Below are 22,344 nucleotides of genomic sequence, written 5' to 3' on the forward strand. Positions count from 1 at the left end.
GGGTTGGTGTTTATACAGCCCTAACACTTAATATTTTCCCTGTAATTATAATGAATAGTTTCAATATCTAGATCAAAGATAATCTACATTAATCTCAACTTCCTTATTGAAACAAAGGTACTAGAACATTTATCCTGATCATTAACCAATATGCTCATTAGTTTAATTCTTTCCTGACACGCGCGCACACACACACACACACAATTTTTTTCAGACCCTGTGGCCTAATAAATTCTGAGCCAGTTACACTGTGCATCAGAAGGTAATTGAAGATTAATCAGTGCTATATTTAGTATAATACAATATTTTTTTCCAAGTTACATATTCAATAGCTGGCCTGTGAGTTTTCTGTCATCTCTTGCATTGCCACCATAAACATTTCATGGCAATATTTCCTGGAAATACACTTGAGCATGTTCATTTGTTCCTGCAGTGCAAAAGTTACAGTGGCAAATCATTGTGGATAGTCACTAATTAGCAAGAAATTGTTATTTTATCTGAGATCAAGATAAAACCAGTATAAGACAAACTTTCTATTATGGTTACATGTTGATAATTTGGTCTCATGACAGACTTTTAATTATCAAGCAATATTCATCCCATAAGGCCAAGCAATGTCTACTTCCAACAAAAGTATATCCTTCTACCCTTGTCATTTGCTCATATTCCTATCACATATTTCCCTATGTTCAACATCCAGCCAGAGGTTAAAAAAAAAAGCTAAGAGTGGCTCATCCCGTTGTACATAAACTTCTTTCCATCACTTGCAAGCTGGGAGTGCCATGGAAAATTCTCTATTTGCCTGTGTGAGTGCAGGTTCAACAAGATTCTGACAGCTGAACATCACTCAAAACAAAGAAGCCCACTTGCTCTATAATCTATTCACAATCATATAATTCACTTCCTGATGATCGATCTACAGAATGCCCTTCAGCAACAAGTCAAGGCTGCTTCAGCTGCAATTTGCAATTCCAAAGTCATTAGATATTAGAAAGAAAAAGATACCAAGCATATTGGAGCACTGCAGCTTGCACATTTCTCTCTTTTTGCCTTGCATATATATTGCCATACCTTGACTATTGCCAAATCAAACACCTGGAGTAACTTAACTAACACCAATGGAGAAGTACTTTCACATGGCCGTTCATGACAGCTCACTCTCAAGGAAAATTAGGAATTACTATCTTCTCTAAGGAAATGAGGGAAGGACAATAAACATTAACATTGATTTAACACTGATGGGACATATGAAAAAGTGTTTTTCAAGTTTATTTCTTTTCTAATATTTTCTTAAGCTAGGATTTTCTGGGAGTCATTCATGTGGATGAATAATTGATCTCATTGATTTGTTTTAATGTTATTTTGCAATTACTGTAACTTTATTCAATTAGCTCAGTTTATTCCCAGGCAATTTTCAATCTCAGTGAAAGCTAATTATCACTCAGTATTTCTTTGTTACTCAGAAAGTCCATAAATAAAAAAAAAGACTTTTCACAGAGCTGCCTTTAAAGTTCATTGAAAAATAAATTGGGATGTATATTCCTTAATGATGATGATGTTCAATTAAATCTGAATCCAACATGTTGCTTTGTTTCAGAACTGCCCTGTTGGTTTCTACAGCACGGATAATGGAGCATGTCTGCCTTGCGACTGCCATGGACATTCAGAGCAATGCCTTCATGATTCTGGAATCTGCGTTGTGAGTGTTTGCTTTTTCTGTGTATCAGATTTTGTTTTGTTTTATCTGGGTGGTTTTAACTTTAGTCAGTTCCAAATAATTGAATCTTATGTTGCTCTGGATACTTCACCTTTCTCCTTACTTCTTTCATTTCCATATCTGGCAGCTGTAATGACCATCAGAGTCATATTTTGCCAGCTGTTTCTTTTCAGGTTACACCCTCTATTGATAATGCATTACTTTTCTTGCCAGACAGAAACAAGCTGGGAATGATTGCATGTTACATGGACATGTTTTAAGTGGACATTCCTTGTCAAATGGCCATTTTTTTTGAGATGTTGAACTGTTGGTAATCTCTGATTTAATGCTAAAGAGGAGTGAGGGGGGACAACAGTGAGATCACATTTTTACATTAATTGAATGTAAACTTGTTTCAGCAAAGTTACTTTTAATATTGAAGCAATGGTTTAAAAATCAAGTGAAAATAAGCAGTGTCTGCATCCAAGTATCCAATTGCTTGGGAAGTAATTTTATGAGTTAATACCAATTAAGGAATTAACCAGCGTCTTGTAATTCTATTTCATTCCATCTGAGGGAAACAGATATGAACTCTTTTGATTCATTTAGACTGTGCTTTCTACTTCTGGAAAGTTATTGCATGGTTAGGCATGCCTGTTGAGTCGATAAGTTACTCTCATAAAACAGGTGGTCTTTGTTCTAAGTGACCAAGAGCCAAGACTAGACTTCCTCACTGAGAAAATGTTCAGTCTCCTTGTGAAATCATATAAAACACATTGCAGAGTTTGCATTACCTCAAACGACACAGTGATAAAATAGCTGATGTTTCTCTAAAGTGGAGGCAAGAATCCAGCTCATGAGCTAATGTATTTAGCAGATGTTTTTGAGCAATGATACACAAGGCAACATATGTAGACAACCTGGAAATTGACATGAATGGGATATATGGATGTGATATATCCATAGACAACTTATAAGACTGGGAATAAGTTTCCAGAAAACCAGGGAAATACAAGAGAATAATTTAAAAAAAAAAATGTCACAATGCAAAGGTTGAACAATCTAGATGTTATAATTTAAGGGTGCAGACAGAGTTGCATAAAAGGAATTCGAAACAGAACCAGGCCACTTGACTTGTCATGCCTCTCCCACCATTCCATAAAGCTTTGGGCAGCATGTAGCACAATACCATTACAGCACCAGCATTAGTACTGGGGATTTGAATCCTGTACTGTCTATAAGGAGTTGGTACATTCTCCCCTGTCTGTGTGGGTTTTCTCCCCAGACTCCAGGTTCCTCCCACTGTACAATTTTTTTTAAATTGTAGTCATATTGCATGGTAACAAGCCATTTTGGCCCACGAGTCTATACTGCCCAATTTACACCCAATTAACCTATTCCCCCAGTACATTTCCAATGGTGGGAGGAAACCGGAGCCCCCAGAGAAAACCCACGCAGACATGGGAAGAATATATAAACTCCTTACAGACAGTGTGGGATTCAAATCCCAGTCCAGATCACTGGTGCTGTAAAGGAGTTGTTCTGCTACACCAACTGTGCCACCCCAGTGGTTGTAGGTTAGTTGGGTGGCACAGGCTCATGGACCAAAATGGCCTATTACCGTGTCGTATGTCTAAAAAAAAAATCATTTTAAAAATTTGGCTGGTTTATTTCCTCAGTTTATCTTTATTACTTTAACCTCATGTCTCCAGATTCTTAAAATATTTACTATTATTTAATTACATCATGCATTAAGCAAATGATAACAAAACACAAATAGTATGTTCTGATGTTTATTAATGACAACGTGCTGGAAATCTATTTCCTCTGAGCAGATCCTATCCTGAATATTATGCCCTGTCTATTCCTTAAGACGTGCGTGGTATTCAAAAACTGGAGAAGAGCCCAGTGAAATCCAACCCCTGGGCCAGAGATCTGAGATAGACAAATCTGGCCATTCTACTTCCTGAATGCCATCTTCGAAACACAAAAGCTTCATGATAGACAGGATGGTAGGCAAAGCTGCCTCTGTTGTCAATGTGAGAAAGTGAGTCAAACCCTTTTGCTCTGGTCACAATCCAAGTCCACAAATACTGACATGTGGCCTGCTGAAAATAGATTGATTCATGTTATACACATAATGGATACGTATGTACATAAATAATGAAGATAAATAATTGTATTTGAGTTTAAAACTAGCTCCTGTTCAAGCAGTTGAGCCTTGGGTTTAATTTTTGTTACTATAGTTTATCTTATGTGTCTGGTTTCAAATCTTTGAACATTTTCAAAATATGTCTACAAACAGTTGGCAATAAACGTTAAATGTACCAGTACATCTTATTGTATATATTTAGAACAAAGAGCTTCAGAAGTTGGTCTCTAATCATTCTGAAAGGATGGCAATTAATTAATGTATATAATCTGTGAAGTACAACTGAAAAGTGAGGAAGACCGTTTAACTTTGTAATAGATTTTTTCAGGGAGGTTACCAGGAAAGTTAATAAAGGGAAGGCAGAAAATGTTTTCTCCATGACTGTTAGTCAGGCCTTTGACAAGGTCCCATGTGGAAGGTTGGTCAAGTAGGTTCAGTCGCTCGGTATTCAGAATGAGGTAGTAAATTGGATTAGATGTTGGCTTTATATGAGAAACTAGAGAGTGGTAGTGGATGATTAAGGCCTGTAACTATTGGTGAGGATCAGGGATCACTGCTGGGTCTATTGTTGTCCACCATCGTATCAACAATCTGGATGATAATGTGGAAATAGGATCAGCAAAAATTTGAAGATGACACTAAGATAGCGAGGAAGGCTTTCAAAGCTTGCAACAGGATCCGGACAAGCTGAAAAATGGGCTGCCAAATGGCAGATAGAACTTAATGTGGACAAGTGTGAGGTGTTGCACCTGAGATACACCCCAGGGTAGGATTTGCATGGTAAGTAACTAAGCCAGTGATTCTCAACCTTTTTCTTTCCACTCACATACCACTTTAAGTATTCCCTATGCCATAGGTGCATGATTAGTCAGGCATTGGAAAGAAAAAAAAATTGAAAACCACTGTTTTAATCATACCTAATTGAAGCATTTTGTGCATGGTTTCATAACTCCAAAGGAAATGGGCCAATGACAATTTTTCTCAAGCAAAATATTTCTGTAACAATTGGGTCTAGAGCAGTGATTCTCACCCTTCCCTTCCCACTCACATACCACCTTAAGCAATCCCTAATTAATCACAGAGCAGCAATGGCAAAGGGATTACTTAAAGTGGAATATGAGCGGAAAGTAAAAGGTTGAGAACCACTGAGCTCAACACTGTGGAATGCAATCTGAGAACACAGATACATAATTCCTTGAAAGTGGTGTCACAGGTTGATAGAGTATAAAGAGAGCTTTTGTCACATTAGACTTCATAAATTATGCCCAAGCACAGGTCAATGGGACTGGTTGAAATAATCGTTCAGCATGAACTAGAAAAGCAGAAAGACATATTTCTGTGTCATAGTGTTCTATGATTCTATGGCCCTAACAAGATCTAGATCATTTGGGAATTTGGGCCAAGGAGTGTCAAATAGAATTTTAACTTTAACAAGTGTGCAGTGTTGCACTGTGGTAAGTCAAATCAGGGTTGGACGTGGTTACTGATGGAATGAGAAATCTAGGGATATAGGTGAAAAGTTACATGAAAGTGACAATTCAGGTGGGCAAGGTGATGAAGAAGTTATTTGGCATGCTTGCCTTCATTATGTGAAGTCCGGAGTATAAAATTTAGGATCTATTTAAGGAGTTGATGAGAAGACGCTTGGATTACTGTGTGCAGTTCTGAATCAACTGACTATTGCAAGGATATCAATAAATTGGAATAGGTGCAGAAGAGATTCATCATGATGTTGCTGGGACTTGAAAGCTTAAGCATTGAAAGTTATAAGGACTGACAGTTTTTCTCCCAAGGAAGATGATTCTGGGCATAGTTTTAAGGTGAGAGGGGTAAGATTTGAGCCAGACCTGAGGAACAAACTTTTCACTCAGAGGGTTGACCATTTCTGAAATAAGCTGCCAGAGAAAATGATTGAAATAGGTGTGATTTCAACATTCAAAAGACATTTGAACAGATATGCAAGGCATAGAACAATATGGACAAAATGTAGGAAAATGAGACGAGCCCTGAATGCCAACTTGGTTGTCATGGATACGATGAGCAAAGGTCTGTTCCGTGCTGTATGACTCTCTGATTCCTTTATGCAAGTGTTAGGAGATTAAAATTTGTTGTTCATTTTTACTGACATAATTTCCTTTAAATGGTCAATATACCAAGACATCAATGTGCTAGGAATTGTGTTTTATTCTCCTGCTGCACATATTGAATGGACATGATTAGCGAGAATTTTTTATCGCATTCTTTCAGAATGCTGGGTGGTGTCTAATTATAAATTGCAGCAAAGTATATTCATCTTCCCATATGCAATTTTAGGCACTAGTTGTAACTTGAAATTATATTTTATCCATGGATTATAACTTCCATATGAATTATTCCCCAGGATAAGATAAGCTTGTTAGAAATTTAATGCTTTAAATAACTGTTGACTTCTCCAATATAGGAATGCTACATGGGAAATTTGAATTGTTCTCTCCATTGACAAGGATTTAATTCAATAAGGTTGGACAGATGGTCACAGGGCTCAAGCCTTGTTCATCATAAACAAATATAGGCACAAAATATTAATAGGAACATTTTCTATATCCAGTGAGCGGTGTTTTATGTCCATCAGGTCTTCTCTACATTAAAATGATCTCGGCTTCTGTGTGATATGGCTGTATGGATTGGCTGGCCTGCCCTTTGGGTGTCTCCCTGCCTTAGCTCCTCCCTTGATCCTACCCATGTGACCCCGGGCCATAAAGGTCGTCCCCTCTCCTTCCCACTCATTTTCCTAGCTTCGACCCGGGCCAGCAGTCTCTTGCTCAATAAAGCCTATCGTTCTCCTCAGTCTTCTGTCTACGTCATTATTGGGGCTACTGATAATGGCCAACAGCTTCCATTTCTGCTTCTGATCTTACAATAAACTAGATTGTCTTCTTGTGTTTCCAGTGTTAATCACGATGTCTCCAGTGTTCATGTGGGGCATGTTCCACTTTATAAAATCACATTTGATGTTGCTTCTTGACATCTGCCATTGATTGCAGTTTCATCTGTGTATACATTAGTTTAAACACAAGAGAAATTATGTTTATTTATGGGTGTTTGGGATGTTTCTTTAAGTGTACCACATGAATTTCTATTAGAATAGAGCTTTGAAACGTACTGATATTTTCACCTTTCAATTTCCTTTCCACATCTTGGATGGGCAAAAAGTTCCTTTCTTCATACCTTGATGAAGGGTTCAAGCCTAAAACATTGGTTATGAATCTTTATCTTTGCCATATAAAGTGCATTGTTTAACCTGCAGTTTCCCCAGCTTTTGTGTTTTCACTCTTTTCTGTAAGACAGTTTTCTTTTGTGTGCCTTCGAGAATTGAGGCTCATAAAATTTTGGTTTCATTTTAAATATTTTTTTCAGTATCCAAGTATCCTTTATTGCAGTGGTTTGAAAGGCTTGCTAGGCCATTTGAAAGTCGACTCTATTTGTGGGTTTGGAGTTACATGTAGCTCTGATGAGGTGAGAACAGTGGATTTCCCCCCCAAGAGGAATTTTATTATTTTTTATTATTAAATTTAGGCATACAACATGGTAACAGGGCATTTCATCCCACAAGCCCATGCTGCCCAATTACATCCAATTGACCTACAACCCCCGTATTTTTTGAAGGATGGGAGGGAACTGGACCCCTCGGAGAAAACCCATGCAAACATGAGGAAAACATAGAAACTCCTTATGGACAAGGTGGAATTTGAATCCTGGTTCCCATCACTGGCGCAGTAACTGCGTTGTACTAACCACTACGCTAACCTTGCCACCCTTGTGGACCAGAGGAGCTTAATCAATTAGTGTAATGGCTTAAGGTCATTCCTGTTTTTTTTAATTTTATTTCCAGAATGTTAACTGAAGTTAAATTACACAGTGCGATTTTAACTCGGGTCTTTGGTTCATTTAGAAAAGATTATCAATCTGATAATTTAACAGTTTTGTCAGCAACTTTGCCTCAGGAAAGTGAGAGGAGCAGTGATGTTATCATGCCAATTTTGTTCCCTCAGTTGAATCATACTTCCAGTGTATCTTCTTTTCGACCACTGACTAAGCCACAAGAGTGGGTAGAGTCTGCTGCGCATAGACACCCTTCATCCCAACTTGTTCATCCCAACCAAGCTGGTCCCATTTTCCTGCATTTGGCCCCTATTCTGGACCCTTCCTACCCATATAGCTCTCTAAATGTCATGTAAACTTGACAGTTGTTCTCGTTCTACCACTTCCTATGATAGTTTGTTCCACACACCCACCATCCTCTGTGTGAATAAGGTGCCCCTCAGTTCCTTTTAACTCCCCTCTCATCTTAACTCTATGCCTTCTAGTTTTAGATTCCCCTACTTTGGGGAAAAGGTTATGGCTATTTGCCTCATCTATGTCCCTAAGATTTTATAAAGCTTTACAAGGTCTCCTCTTAATCGCCAACACTTGTCCCAGCCTATCCACCCTCTCCTTATGATTCAAGCCAACCAGTCCTGGTGATATTTCCGAGCAAGTGTAATCAACAAAGTTCTTTTTGAACAAAAGAACTTAGAGGGCGCCAAGAATGCTTTTGTTTTATTGTGTGTACTTTCCTCACAAGCAAGCAACTTTTGGCAGGCTCTACACTGAAGCAATTACACACTAATCAATGGAGCCATTACAGCTAATCCATATGTGGCAGAGACATATACATTCCAGCAATACCTCTTGCTAATCATTGTGTACCTGCTCTTTGTTTACTTTCCATTTCTAACCCTAAACAAGAGTATCAATCATCATGTCACATTCCCGTGTTCCAGCTGAGGAGAGCAAGCTTGAATTAGACAAATAGTCATATTTAAAAGTTTAGTGACATTTGTGTTGTTGATGTGCACTGAATAAAACTTCATATTCTGGTTAGAAACACAAATAATGTATGTTCTTATAACATCTTGATTAATATATTTTTGCCAACATCTCTAGGCCCTTCCATAAAGCAAAAAGGTCCCAATGTAAAAGCAGCGATTCTCCACCCTCACATCAGAAAACTTACCTTCATGAATGCTCCCCGACTGCCTCTGAAGCACTGACTCCACCCCCTCTCCAGGGTAGTGTCAGCAGTGGAGCAAAGCGCTCCGCCATGCATCATGAATGTACTGCCGCTGCAAGCAGCTGCCTTGCGGCGGGCTGATAATGTTGCAGTGATGTTGTCAGCCTGAGACGTAGGAGCGGGATTTTTAAAACACCGATAGTGTGCATGGCAGGGAAGCATTTCCACCTGGGCACTAGGACTGGCTGCAAACATCCCAATCAACTTTTCTACCTGTTCTGGGTCGCCATTCTCCACTATAGGGCTCTTTCCACGCTCAGCGCGTGTGAATGACGTAGACTCGGTGGGCAGCGCTACAGCAGCAGTCATACTGCCTCCATCAGCTCCAGAGGACTCTATGAGGCACTGCTTTTCATGAAAGTGACACAAGAACAGCCTTTTAGAGCTGCTCCATGAAAGAGTAAGTTTGAATTTTGCTCCATGAATTTAACTGGCCTCGAGGCAAAGGCTCAACATGAAACCACCTTCTGTCTTTATTTTCTGAACCACATGCTTTATTCAATGTGATAATTAGCTCCAGCATAATCTCTGAGTGCTTTGAATTTGGCAGTCTAAACCTTTAGTAACATGAACTGGTGTTTATTTCTGCTGCTAGTTCTTCAATTAATTCCAGTTACAATCACCATAAATGAGCAACTTTGCTGACCTCCGAGTTCATTTTTTTTTTCTCCAATGCTCTCCCGAAAATTTATCACGGTAATAAGTTCATTTATTATTCTTGACCTTTAGCTCCAAGCTCCATTAACATCAAGGAAGGTCTGAAGTTCTGTGGATATGTTTTTGATTGTTAAGTCTGCCCCTCACAATTGTTAATCTCTCCACTGGCCATCTCAGTCCTCAAGAGAATTCACGGAACAGCATTTCCCTTTGATTACTGTCATCAGTTGTTCATTGGATAATTGATAAGAAGAGCTTTGAGCCCTTCCTCAGTGAATAACATATACAAGGAATTTCTGTCTGTAGTATGACAAAAGGCAAAGGAGGAAAAACCCAACACCCAACCCCAACCAACCAATTTTCCCCTGCAACCGCTGCAATCGTGTCTGCCTGTCCCGCATCGGACTTGTCAGCCACAAACGAGCCTGCAGCTGACGTGGACTTTTTACCCCTCCATAAATCTTCGTCCGCGAAGCCAAGCCAAAGAAGAAGATGGTAATCAGCATAACTGATTGAGAGCATATTGTTGGCAAATTGCAAAACAGACACACAACATCTATGCTCCATTGAAAATTGTTTTAATAGCTGCAAATTACAGTTGAAAGTGGGGTGTGTGAATAATTAAGGATTCAAATAAACTATTATTAAACTTTAATGAAAATACTGTGGATGTTGAACATTTGATATAAATACTGAGAATGATAGAATTGGATCAGGCAGCATCTGTGGAAGGAAAAAAAGAAGAGCTATTGTTTCGGTTCAATAGACAAGATTGTTCAAACAAATCTGAAATACTAACCTCTGTATGTTTCTGAAACTAATGGTGCCTGAACTGTTGCATATTTTTAGCATTTTTTTATTGTTGAAATTTAAGGCCCTGATTACCTTTCAATGATTGAAAATGGTTTCAATAACTAATCTAAACCAACTGAAAAATCACCTCATGAGAACAAAAAATGTCAATAATATTGAAAAGAGTGGACTTTCAGTGCCTGTTTCACATTAGACATAAAGTAAAAGAGGTTGCTCAGTGATGCTCGACAACCTTAAACCGATATTTGGAAATCAAGCAGCAACCATGTGATGATGTTAGTTAGTAATTCAAATTATCCCCATGAGGTGCAAAGATGTTTCCCTTTATGTCCGAAGCCACATGCAGTCTCAAATGATCTTGTTTTAAATCAAATTTAACTTTAGGAAAAATTAACTTATTATAAAATATCAAGGATATATTTTGAAAGTTTCAATGCACTATATTTCTGTGTATATGTGTGTATATTATTAAATCACAAGGATCTGTCCTGGATTCTCCACATTGATCCAATCACAGCTATACTTTGTGAGGTGTCTGAGGTGGACTCTTGCAAACTTCTACAGGAATTGGATGGAGAGCATTCTGGCTGGTTGCATTACTGTGTGGTATGGAGGTGCCAACTCTCAGGACAAGAATAAACTCCAGAGGGTTTTTAACTCAGCCTGCAACATCACAGGCACCAGACTTCACTCCACTGAGGACATCTACATGAAGTGCTGTCTGAAAAGAGCAGCCTCTATCCTCAAAACACCCCCACCACCCAAGTCATGCCCTCTTCACTCAGTTATCATCAGTAAAAAGGTACAGGAGCCTAAAGACGAGCATTCAATGGCACAAGGACAATGTCTTCCTTGTTGCCATCTCTTTGCAGACAATGCCGCTTTAGTTGCCCATTCAGAGCCAGCTCTTCAGCACTTGACGTCCTGTTTTGCGGAAACTGCCAAAATGTTTGGCCTGGAAGTCAGCCTGAAGAAAACTGAGGTCCTCCATCAGCCAGCTCCCCACCATGACTACCAGCCCCCCCACATCTCCACGGGCACACAAAACTCAAAACGGTCAACTAGTTTACCTATGGGGGGGCATGGCAAGATGGCGTAGGGAACAGACGTGCCTTCCAGACCTCTCCTGACTCTGATTTATTGTTTTGTCTTTAAGTGCCCGTTAAAGTTCTTTTAAAAGTTTATAAATAATAAGAGGTGCTGGATCAGTGCCTAGTGGTTTATATGCAAAAAAAAGGTAAAAGAAAACATCAACAGACTGTTAAAAAACTACATTTTCTGAAATTGTCTGGGCCTGCTTGTTTACAAGAAGCCAGGACTCAGCGTAGAATGGATCCAGAAGAAGACGTACAGAATTCGGCATTGAAACTCCGTTTTATACCGGTAAGGCTCTCTGAAGATCGCATTCAGCAGCTTTCAGAACAAAGGGCTGGCTGGATGCCAGTATTTCACACAACGGCCACTGTGAGTGCTGTTACTGAGACTTTGACAGTTGAATCAGCTGGGGCGCCACCAGCTGGAGAGTTAAAGAGCTGTCATTCGACTGCTACAGTGGTGGCGCTGCAAAATGCATCTTCAATTACAATGGTTTTTCCAGACATCGATTCAGTGAAGATGATTAAAGAGATTTGGCTTAAAGATAATCCTGATTTTCAGTCTCCTGGCATTGCTGGGGGGAATTTGAGAGGGATTGTTATATGAAGTCAAACTGCTAGAAAAGATACTAAATTAAGGGAAGAGACAGAAGATCCCGTGGTCTCTAAGGAACAGCAAGACCCCATTATGCCTGAATCTACTTCGGTTGAAATGTTTGTTAAGGATCTTGAAGATAAGATGTATTCTGTATTGAGTCACTTAGCTAATTTTGTGAACCTGTTTATTTCCAAGATTAATGCGATGGCGGAAGCCATTAATGGAGCTTTTAAGCTTGAAACCATTGAAAGATTTGAAATGTGTGATCAAGGTTTAGTCAATGTACAGGATCAACTGCAAGATGAAAATAGAATAATTGAAACATTGCAGATCCAAAATAAAAATTTAGCAAAAAAGGTTGATTATTTGGAGAATCAATCTAGACGGAACAACATGAAAATTGTTGGTTTGCCAGAAGGCATAGAAGGACTAGATCCAAGAAAATTTTTTACTGAATGGATTCCACGAGTGTTAGGACAGGATAAATTCTCTGAAGGTTTAATACTGGAACGTGCTCATAGAGTTTTAAGAAGAAAATCTTTTTCAGGACAGAATCCAAGACCTGTTCTGATCCGTTGTTTAAACTATTGTGATAGAGAGACAATTTTACGTACGGCTATTAGAAATGCCCAGCAAAATAAATCTCCTTTGATGGTTTTCTTCTATCAAGATTTGAGTCAAGAAATTATGTTTCAATGATGTGAATTTAATTCTGTGAAAGAACGGTTGTGGAAAAAAAGACATAAGGCAACATTCAGGTATTCTGCGGTACTGAAGATTTTTCAGGATGGAAATCAGCCAAAGTTCTTTGACAATCCTAAAGAGGTTATGGACTTTGCTCAGTCTCTACCAATCATGCAGTTTCAGGAACGATGTAGTCCTTCAAGGTCTCCAAAGAGAGTAGAGATTTAAGGTGGGATCCAGATTTTTAAAAGAAATGGAAGCAATGATGACCAAAGTGGTAACGTTGATTTTAAAAAATAAATCTTTAATTTTTTTTTGAGAAGAGTTTAAATAGTTTAAATAATGCTGATAGTTTAATGAAATGGGAGTTGGGAGAGGGAACTGGGTGGGCAATAGTTTCCAGAAGTCATCAGCTACCTGTGAGTTATCTCACACCCAATATTTTGGGGGAGTTACCGCTTTGGGCGGTTTAAACAGGAGGAGGTAGTCATGACCTCTGACCTGTTTTTTTTCTTTTTAATTTTTGGGTTAAGAAGTGAAGGTTTTTTTTATTTTTTTTTTACTTTTTTTTGTTTTCTGATTGTAATTGAGAGGGAATTAGGAGATTTTTTTCTCTCCTTTTTTTTCTCTTTTTTTTGGGGGGGTTTCTCTTTTTTTCTCTCTTTTTTAAGAGGATGATGTCACAGAAGATAATAAGTCAAAAATTGAGGATGTTGAATTAGATGAAGAGGAAGATGAGGGGAAAGGTGATAAGAAGAAAATCAAGTACAAATACATTGAGGGAGAAGAGTTTAATAAAATTAAGTTAATTTCGATAGAGAATTTTGAAGATGATATAAATGAAGAATATGGAGAATTTTACAAGAGTTTGAACTTTTTTTTCTTTTTTTTTATATAAGGGGAGGGGAAGGGAATAAAAAGTTTATCTGATTGTGTTTCTAAGGGATGTTTTTGTTCTCTCGATGAATCATAAAGGAACCTTGGTATTAATGGAAATTCTGTATTTATGCATTGTTAATTATGATTTTTTGTATAACAGATATGTGGTTGATATATGATTTTAATATTTGAATTAGTTTTAAAGTGGATTTCATTTGTTAAATACATGTATTATGTTTGATTTAAATATATGTTTAAGGGTATTATTTTAGTATTGATATTTTTTTTGTTGTTAGTAATATTTTTTTTGTTGTTAAGTTTTATCCTTTTTTTGTAAGTGGGACTTTTTCTATTTTATTTACAAGATTTTTAATTAATTCTTCACTCTTTATTTTGGGGGGAGGGTTTGACTAATTTTAAATTAGACGATTAATGTTGTGATATAATTATTGGGGGGGTTAATATGTGTAGTTTAATGATGTAGTATTCTAATAAAAAACCTAGTGTCGCCGAGAATATTCTCCCAGAATCACAGTGCGGCTTTCGCGCAAACAGAGGAACTACTGACATGGTCTTTGCCCTCAGACAGCTCCAAGAAAAGTGCAGAGAACAAAACAAAGGACTCTACATCACCTTTGTTGACCTCACCAAAGCCTTCGACACCGTGAGCAGGAAAGGGCTTTGGCAAATAGTAGAGCGCATCGGATGCCCCCCAAAGTTCCTCAACATGATTATCCAACTGCACGAAAACCAACAAGGTCGGGTCAGATACAGCAATGAGCTCTCTGAACCCTTCTCCATTAACAATGGCGTGAAGCAAGGCTGTGTTCTCGCACCAACCCTCTTTTCAATCTTCTTCAGCATGATGCTGAACCAAGCCATGAAAGACCTCAACAATGAAGACGCTGTTTACATCCGGTACCGCACGGATGGCAGTCTCTTCAATCTGAGGCGCCTGCAAGCTCACACCAAGACACAAGAGAAACTTGTCCGTGAACTACTCTTTGCAGATGATGCCACTTTAGTTGCCCATTCAGAGCCAGCTCTTCAGCGCTTGATGTCCTGTTTTGTGGAAACTGCCAAAATGTTTGGCCTGGAAGTCAGCCTGAAGAAAACTGAGGTCCTCCATCAGCCAGCTCCCCACCATGACTACCAGCCCCCCTACATCTCCATTGGGCACACAAAACTCAAAACGGTCAACCAGTTTACCTATCTCGGCTGCACCATTTCATCAGATGCAAGGATCGACAACGAGATAGACAACAGACTCGCCAAGGCAAATAGCGCCTTTGGAAGACTACACAAAAGAGTCTGGAAAAACAACCAACTGAAAAACCTCACAAAGATAAGCGTATACAGAGCCGTTGTCATACCCACACTCCTGTTCGGCTCCAAATCATGGGTCCTCTACCGGCATCACCTACGGCTCCTAGAACGCTTCCACCAGCGTTATCTCCACTCCATCCTCAACATTCATTGGAGCGCTTTCATCCCTAACGTCGAAGTACTCGAGATGGCAGAGGTCGACAGCATCGAGTCCACGCTGCTGAAGATCCAGCTGCGCTGGGTGGGTCACATCTCCAGAATGGAGGACCATCGCCTTCCCAAGATCGTGTTATATGGCGAGCTCTCCACTGGCCACCGTGACAGAGGTGCACCAAAGAAAAGGTACAAGGACTGCCTAAAAAAAAATCTTGGTGCCTGCCACATTGACCACTGCCAGTGGGCTGATATCGCCTCAAACCGTGCATCTTGCCACCTCACAGTTTGGCGGGCAGCAACCTCCTTTGAAGAAGACCGCATAGCCCACCTCACTGACAAAAGGCAAAGGAGGAAAAACCCAACACCCAACCCCAACCAACCAATTTTCCCCTGCAACTGCTGCAACCGTGTCTGCCTGTCCCGCATCGGACTTGTCAGCCACAAATGAGCCTGCAGCTGACGTGGACATTTACCCCTCGATAAATCTTTGTCTGCGAAGCCAAACCAAAGAGAAGAAGAAGAATGTCATAAGATTATTATATAATATATACAATGGAATCCTGTTACAACATGATGGTTTGTGACCAAAAATAAAATCACATTCTGCTGCAATGGGGGGAAACCTCGTCAATGTTACCTGTCCTTTTCCGCTGCCTTGGTGGTGTGGCAGTCTCAGGACTGGGTGGAGAGGCGCAGAGCGTGACTGGTGCGGAGGTATTGTAATTTGTATCTCACACCATTACTTGCCTATTCTTTGTAGTTAATACAAGATATCCTTCCTCCCACTGATGAGTCTAATGACTCATCGCATTATATCTGAATTTGTCAGGTTCCACTCTATAGACTACACTGAATTTCATGACTTGTTCATGATACTAAATCATGATTCTGATATTCACACACATATTATAATATATTTTCTTTGGCTTGGCTTCGCGGACGAAGATTTATGGAGGGGGTAAAAAGTCCACGTCAGCTGCAGGCTCGTTTGTGGCTGACAAGTCCGATGCGGGACAGGCAGACACGATTTCAGCGGTTGCAGGGGAAAATTGGTTGGTTGGGGTTGGGTGTTGGGTTTTTCCTCCTTTGCCTTTTGTCAGTGAGGTGGGCTCTGCGGTCTTCTTCAAAGGAGGTTGCTGCCCGCCAAACTGTGATATATATAGACACACACATACATACATACATATATGTGTGTGTGTATAATCAATGTATAGTATATATAAAACATAAATATAAAATAGCTCTTTAAAAATCGAGTGCATTTTAACAGAATACAACAAATAATTGAATTATTAATTGACGAGTGTACCAAAACACAGTGAAAAACTTTGTTTTCATGTTAGACAACACAAGTTTATTGTCATTTGATTGTACAAGTCCACCCCGACACAACAGCGTTCTCCGGCCCTCGGTGCAAAAACATACAGACATACAATTCATGCTGTCCTTAGGTTCAACATGTAGTGCAAAATAAAACAAAGAGAAAAGTGGAGTGTTATAGAGAAAACAAAATCCGTGAAAGGCCCCATGATTTTACCCATTAGAGGTATATTTAATAGACTGATATCAAAGGAGAAGAAACTGTCATTTAATTGGAGATGCCTTTTCAAACTCATGTATCTTCAGCCCAAAAGGCAGAAAAGTATGTGACCTGGATGGGATGAGCCATTTAATGTCGGTTGCTTTCATTGTGGATTTTCCTTTACATTGTTCACTATAAACTATAATGCAGTAGTTTAAAATCTCAGCAAACTGTAAGCTACTGACTGCCTTCTTTCAGGAAAATGCAGTGAAAAATTCATTTATTTCATAAAGAAATAAGTTGCTTATTTATCTGAAATAAAGTTGTTTTTTTAAAGTCCTGATCTAGAATGCTCGTAACACACAGGCGTGTTCAGTTTAAAAGGGGTTTGCAATTCTGCAGAACATTTTACAGTATCTTATAGTGCTTTATAGCTAAAGATTGAAAACAGAACCATCAGTGTCACACAGACAGCAAAACACTAATGACCAGAAAACCTTGTTTTAATACTTGGTTGAAGGACATATACTTAGAAGAAGTACAGGGGACTTATTCTGTTAAATTTAAGTGAAACATGGATGCGTGATTGTGGTAAAATTGTGATTGTGCTTTTTGATATTTTCCTTGAAGAAGAGCTCAGGCCCAAAACATTGGTAATATATCTTTACCTCCTAGGAACACTGCAAGTCCCCCTAGTTCCTCCAGTATTTCTTTGTGTTTTTACTTTTAAGTTTAAGTCACAAGAAAATATCACAAGATAGGAGGAGAAGGAGGCCATTTGATTCTTCAAGGCTGCTCTGCCATTTATCAAAATCATTGATGATACCTGGATGAAGAACTCTCTCTTTGTCTCAGATCCAATGGTCTGGTCCTTATTTTGAAACTGTGTCCTACTTACTATGTGGTCATCAAAACAAACTAGCTTCTAGATGAAGAATCACATCATACCCTTTGATCCTCCCACTATCTTCCTGCAGCCCTGGAATTAATCTTATTTATTTATTTAGAATAATGCAACCTAGGAACAGACCCTTTGGCCACAATCACTGGGCCAAATATGATGCCAAAATAAACTAAATCTTTTCTATCTAAACATGATCTATATCCCTCCATTCCATGCATATTCACATATCTATCTAGAAGCTTCTTAAAGGCTGCTATCGTATATGCTTTCACGATTCTCCTTGCAGTTCATTTCTCAAACATCTACCACTTCTTGAGGAAGTAACACATCTCCTTCAAACTTAGCCTTTCTCACCGTTGTTACAGAGTTCTTTGTTGTGTATTGGCCTATGTGTTGTGTGGGTTTATGTTAAAAAGTGACAGTTTGCCTAAGAGAGCCAAGGTGAAGGTGGACTGCTGAGAAAGTGGGAGTCGGACTGAGCATGTGCAGAAAATGAAAAAAGTTTCTGGACTTTGATGATAAACGACCACTGAGGGTGCTGTGGAGAAGAAGAAGGCCTAGAGCATGAGTCATGGTCTGGAGGACAGTTTAGAATGTAGGGACTTCAAAAAGGATGAACATTCCGAAGGCAGCCAGAAAGATCCGAACCAAGCCAGTTGTTCTGCTCTCTGCAAGCAACACAAGACAACTTTGAATTTTGTGCTCTCTCTCTCTCTCTCTCTCTTTCTCTCTCTCTCTCTCTCTCTCTCTCTCTCTCTCTCAAAGATCTTTTCGATCTTTGCTTAAGTTGAGATCGAAGTTTTGCGAGTCTTGTGTGTTTTGTGTTTGCTTTGTGTCTAAGTTTTTCTGTGGGCTGGTTGGAAATATAACTTAGAATTTAATTACATATGTTATATTTAAGATGGGGAATTTATTAGTTTTACACTGTTATAGAAATTTGCATAGTAACCAGTGGGCATAGTTATAAAAGTGGGGATTTTGAATTAAAGTTTGAAGGTGAATTTTTTGTTAATAAAGTAATTGTTCATCTTTACCCCTGTGTGATATGCCTTCTTTGTGTTTGCTGGTTTGATCTTTTAACATAATTTGGGGGAATCAAACCAATTTGGAAGCTTTAGGGGAGATTGACTTGTGCTTAGTTATCAGTCGTCTTGAGTTTGACTCAACCTCCATCTTAAAATTAAAAATAAATGGTGAGTGTATAAATCACCAGCAGAAAAAAAAGAAACTATGAATATTGACCAGTTCACAGCGAACCCTTCAGTGGTTAATTTAAAAATGGATAAAAAGTCAGAACTGATGGTTATAGTTGGCAAGTTTAAAACTTCTTGCAGTAAGAATTGGGATGAAAAAAAAAGGAAACTACCCGAAAGATTGATAAGCACTATGTAGGAAAGGGGGTATTTGAAGAAGCTGCATAAGAACAGTTTCCAAAGTAGAAAACTTCAGAGGAAATAAAGTTGGCTTTGAGAAAACTAGAGTTAGAGGAAAAAAGAGAGGCAGAAATGAAAGCCAAACGGGAAGCAGCAAGATGGGCAAAATGAAGGAGAGAGAGAAAGAATGGAAGCATGAGCTCGAACTAGCAAAATTAAAGCTGACCATAACACAAGGAGAGGGAGAAGCTCACCACCCATGTGCTGGTCAGGAGGAGAGGTTTCTGGTCAGTAGAGAAATGAGGTTAGTTCCTCCATTTTAGGAAGCTGAAATAGAGCAGTATTTTCAGCATTTTGAGAAAGAAGCTGCAAAATTTAAAATGGCCACCAGACCAGTGGTCACTCCTCCTACAAAGTGTTCTTAAAGGGAAAACCCAACAGCTGTACTCGTGTCTCACTGTACAACAAGCAGCTAATTGTGAATTTGTAAAGCAGGCTATACTCTGATCTTATGAACTAGTTCCAGAGGCTTATAGACAAAAGTTCAGGAGTTTTAAAAAGCAGCAACCCAATCTTGCCTGGATTTTGCTTATAGGAAGGTTGTGTGTTTTGATCAGTGGTGTGCCACAATGAAAGTAGAAAATAACTTTGATTTATTGAGGGAAATCATTCTGATTGAGGAGATTAAAAATTGTGTTCCTGACGATATTCAAGTGTACTTGGCAGAGAAAAATATAAAAACTTGGCAAGAATTGGCTAAATTGGCAGAGGAATATGATTTAACCCATGAGTCTAAGTGGATACCAGGGAAAACCTTTCAAAGAATACTGCTGATAATCCAAGTAGAGTAGAAAGAAAATCTAAAAGTGAGGTTAAAGGAAAAGAGGAAGAGAAATGGGTGAAGGAAAAATTTTCACGTGTTATTTGCCATTATTATAAGAAGCCAGGACACATAATAACAAATTGTCCTGTACTGAAAAGGAAGAAAGAGAAAGGGATGTACCAACTGCCTGTGTTCAGAGTGAGAAAGTTAGGAATATTTTTAAACCATTCATGACTGAAGGTTTCATTTCTGTTAAAGAAGGATCCAATCAAGTGCCAGTTAAAATTCTGTGGGATACTGCAGCCCAATCGCTTGTATTAAGCAACATTTTAAATTTTGGTGAGGAGACCGATACTAGAGATATGAATTTAATTAAAGGCATTGGTGGTGAAGCAGAGCCTATAACTTTGCATAGAATAGTGATGAAATCAGACTTAGTTAATGGCCCGGTTACGATAGGGATAAGATCAAGTCTGCTGGTGGATGGAGTTTTTCATTTGTTAGGAAATTATTTAGCAGAGGGTAAAGTCATACCTGCAGTGAAACTCACAAGTAAACCATTGGTTTATGAGTCTGAAAAGGATTTGGAAATCTACCCTGCATGTGCCAATACTAGAGCCATGTCTAGGAAAATGGTAGAGGTAGAGAACGTCTGTGATGATCCTGTAGTGGAGGCAAACCTAAGGATCCAGCTTTGCTGTTGTCAAGAGAGGAATTAATAGCCAGAAAAAAGCATGATCTTGATCTTGCTGGGATAAGAGATAAGATTCTGTCTAACCAGGAAATTGAAACTGTGCCAGTAGGTTACTTTGTTCAAGAAGGAATATTGATGAGAAAGTGAAGACCACAAGTGATAACTGCCAGTGAAAAATGGGTGGTAGTAAGGGAAGTTGTAATTCCCAAAATTTACTGGAATGAAATATTAAAGTTGGTTCATAGTACACCTTTAGGAGATCATCTTGGAGTGAAGAAGACAGTAGAAAAAAATAAGGAAACAGTTTTATTGGCCAAAATTAAGAAAGGATGTTGTGAACTTTTGTAGAACGTGTCACACTGTCAAGTGGTGGGCAAGCCTAATCAAAGACCACCAGTGGCACCTTTACAACGCATCCCTGCTTTTGGGGAGTCGTTCTCAAAAGTGATAGTGGATTGTGATGGCCCATTGCCAAAAACCAAAGTGGGAAATAAATATTTGTTAACACTCATGTGCACAGCTTCAAGGTTTCCAAAGGCTATTCCCCATAGAAACATTAAAGTAAAGACGATTGTGAAGGTTATGCTAAAATTTTTCACACTGTTTGGCCTACCAAGGAAAATTCAGTTGGACCAAGGGAGTAATTTTATGACTGGAATATTTCAACAGGTGGTGTATGAATTGGGAGCCCATCAAATTGTATCGTCTGCCTATCATCCTGAAAGTCAAGGGGCCTTGGAAAGGTTCCATTTAACTGTAAAAAATATGATGAGGGCTTATTGTGTGGAAAATAATAAGGATTGGGATGAAGGAATCCATTTGTTATTGTTTGCTGTTAGAGAGGCAACTCAGGATTCTCTTGGCTTTAGTCCATTTGAGTTGGTGTTTAGTCAAGAAGTCAGGGGTCCATTACTATTGTTGAAGGATCAGTGGATACATAATGATATATAATAAAATCTGTCGGATTATGTTTTCAAATTTAAAAACAGATTGTATCAGGCTTGTGAGATGGCAAGGAAAATTTTAAAAACTGCTCAGAGAAAAATGAAATTTTGGTATAATCAAAAATTAGGGACATTAAACCTGGCGACAAAGTATTGGTTTTGTTTCTAATGCAGTCAAACCATTTGAGAGCTCCATTTTCAGGACCATATAAGGTGAAATCAAAAATTAACCAGGTCACCTATGTCATTGAGATGCCTGATCATTGAGGAGAGACACAGGTCTGTCATGTGAACATGCTTAAACCTTACTTTCAGAAAATAACTGAGGAGCAGACTAAGATTCCAACCAAGGTGCTAGTTATAGAGGGAAATAAGGAGAAGATAAGTTTTGTGGAAGGTCATGGAGCACAGAAAGTGATAAGACCCAGGGTGGAAAATTCCATAGTTTTGTAAAACTTAGACACCAAATTAATGCATTTGACTAAATCAAAAAGTGAAGAAATGAAGACATTACTTATGAAATGGAAGGATATATTCCCAGGTGTTCCAAGAAGAACTACTGTGGCTTGTCATGATGTGGAGGTCAGTGATGCTAAGCCTATTAAGCAGCATCCTTACCCAGTTAATCAGGAAAAGAGCAGATTGTTGGATCAAAAGGTGGATTATATGCTCAAAAATGACATCATCAGAAAATCAAGTTCAAATTGGAGTTCACCCTATGTTCTGTTCCCTAAGCCAGATGGCTCAATTAGGTTTTGTACAGATTATTGAAAGGTAAACATGGTGACAAAGACTGATCCATTCCCTATTCCCAGAATAGATGATTGTATAGATAATGCAAGTAAGGATAAGTTTCTTACAAAGATTGATCTCTTAAAGGGATATTGGTGTGTTCCTTAGACAGAGAAAGGCAGGGAGATTTCTGCATTTGTTACAC

The 22,344-nt window shown here is 38.8% G+C and overlaps 1 protein-coding gene across 1 annotated transcript in view; it reads left to right on the top strand.

The window, feature by feature from the left end:
* lama4 (laminin, alpha 4) overlaps positions 1-22,344 on the top strand; it is a 157,684-nt gene that overhangs the window by 22,412 nt on the left and 112,928 nt on the right. The window contains exon 2 of the mRNA XM_069886827.1: positions 1,598-1,699. Within this exon, the coding sequence (XP_069742928.1) occupies positions 1,598-1,699 (102 nt within the window). The remainder of the gene's footprint in view (positions 1-1,597; positions 1,700-22,344) is intronic.

This window comes from Narcine bancroftii, chromosome 6, assembly GCF_036971445.1.
Source record: "Narcine bancroftii isolate sNarBan1 chromosome 6, sNarBan1.hap1, whole genome shotgun sequence".
Lineage (NCBI taxonomy): Eukaryota > Metazoa > Chordata > Chondrichthyes > Torpediniformes > Narcinidae > Narcine > Narcine bancroftii.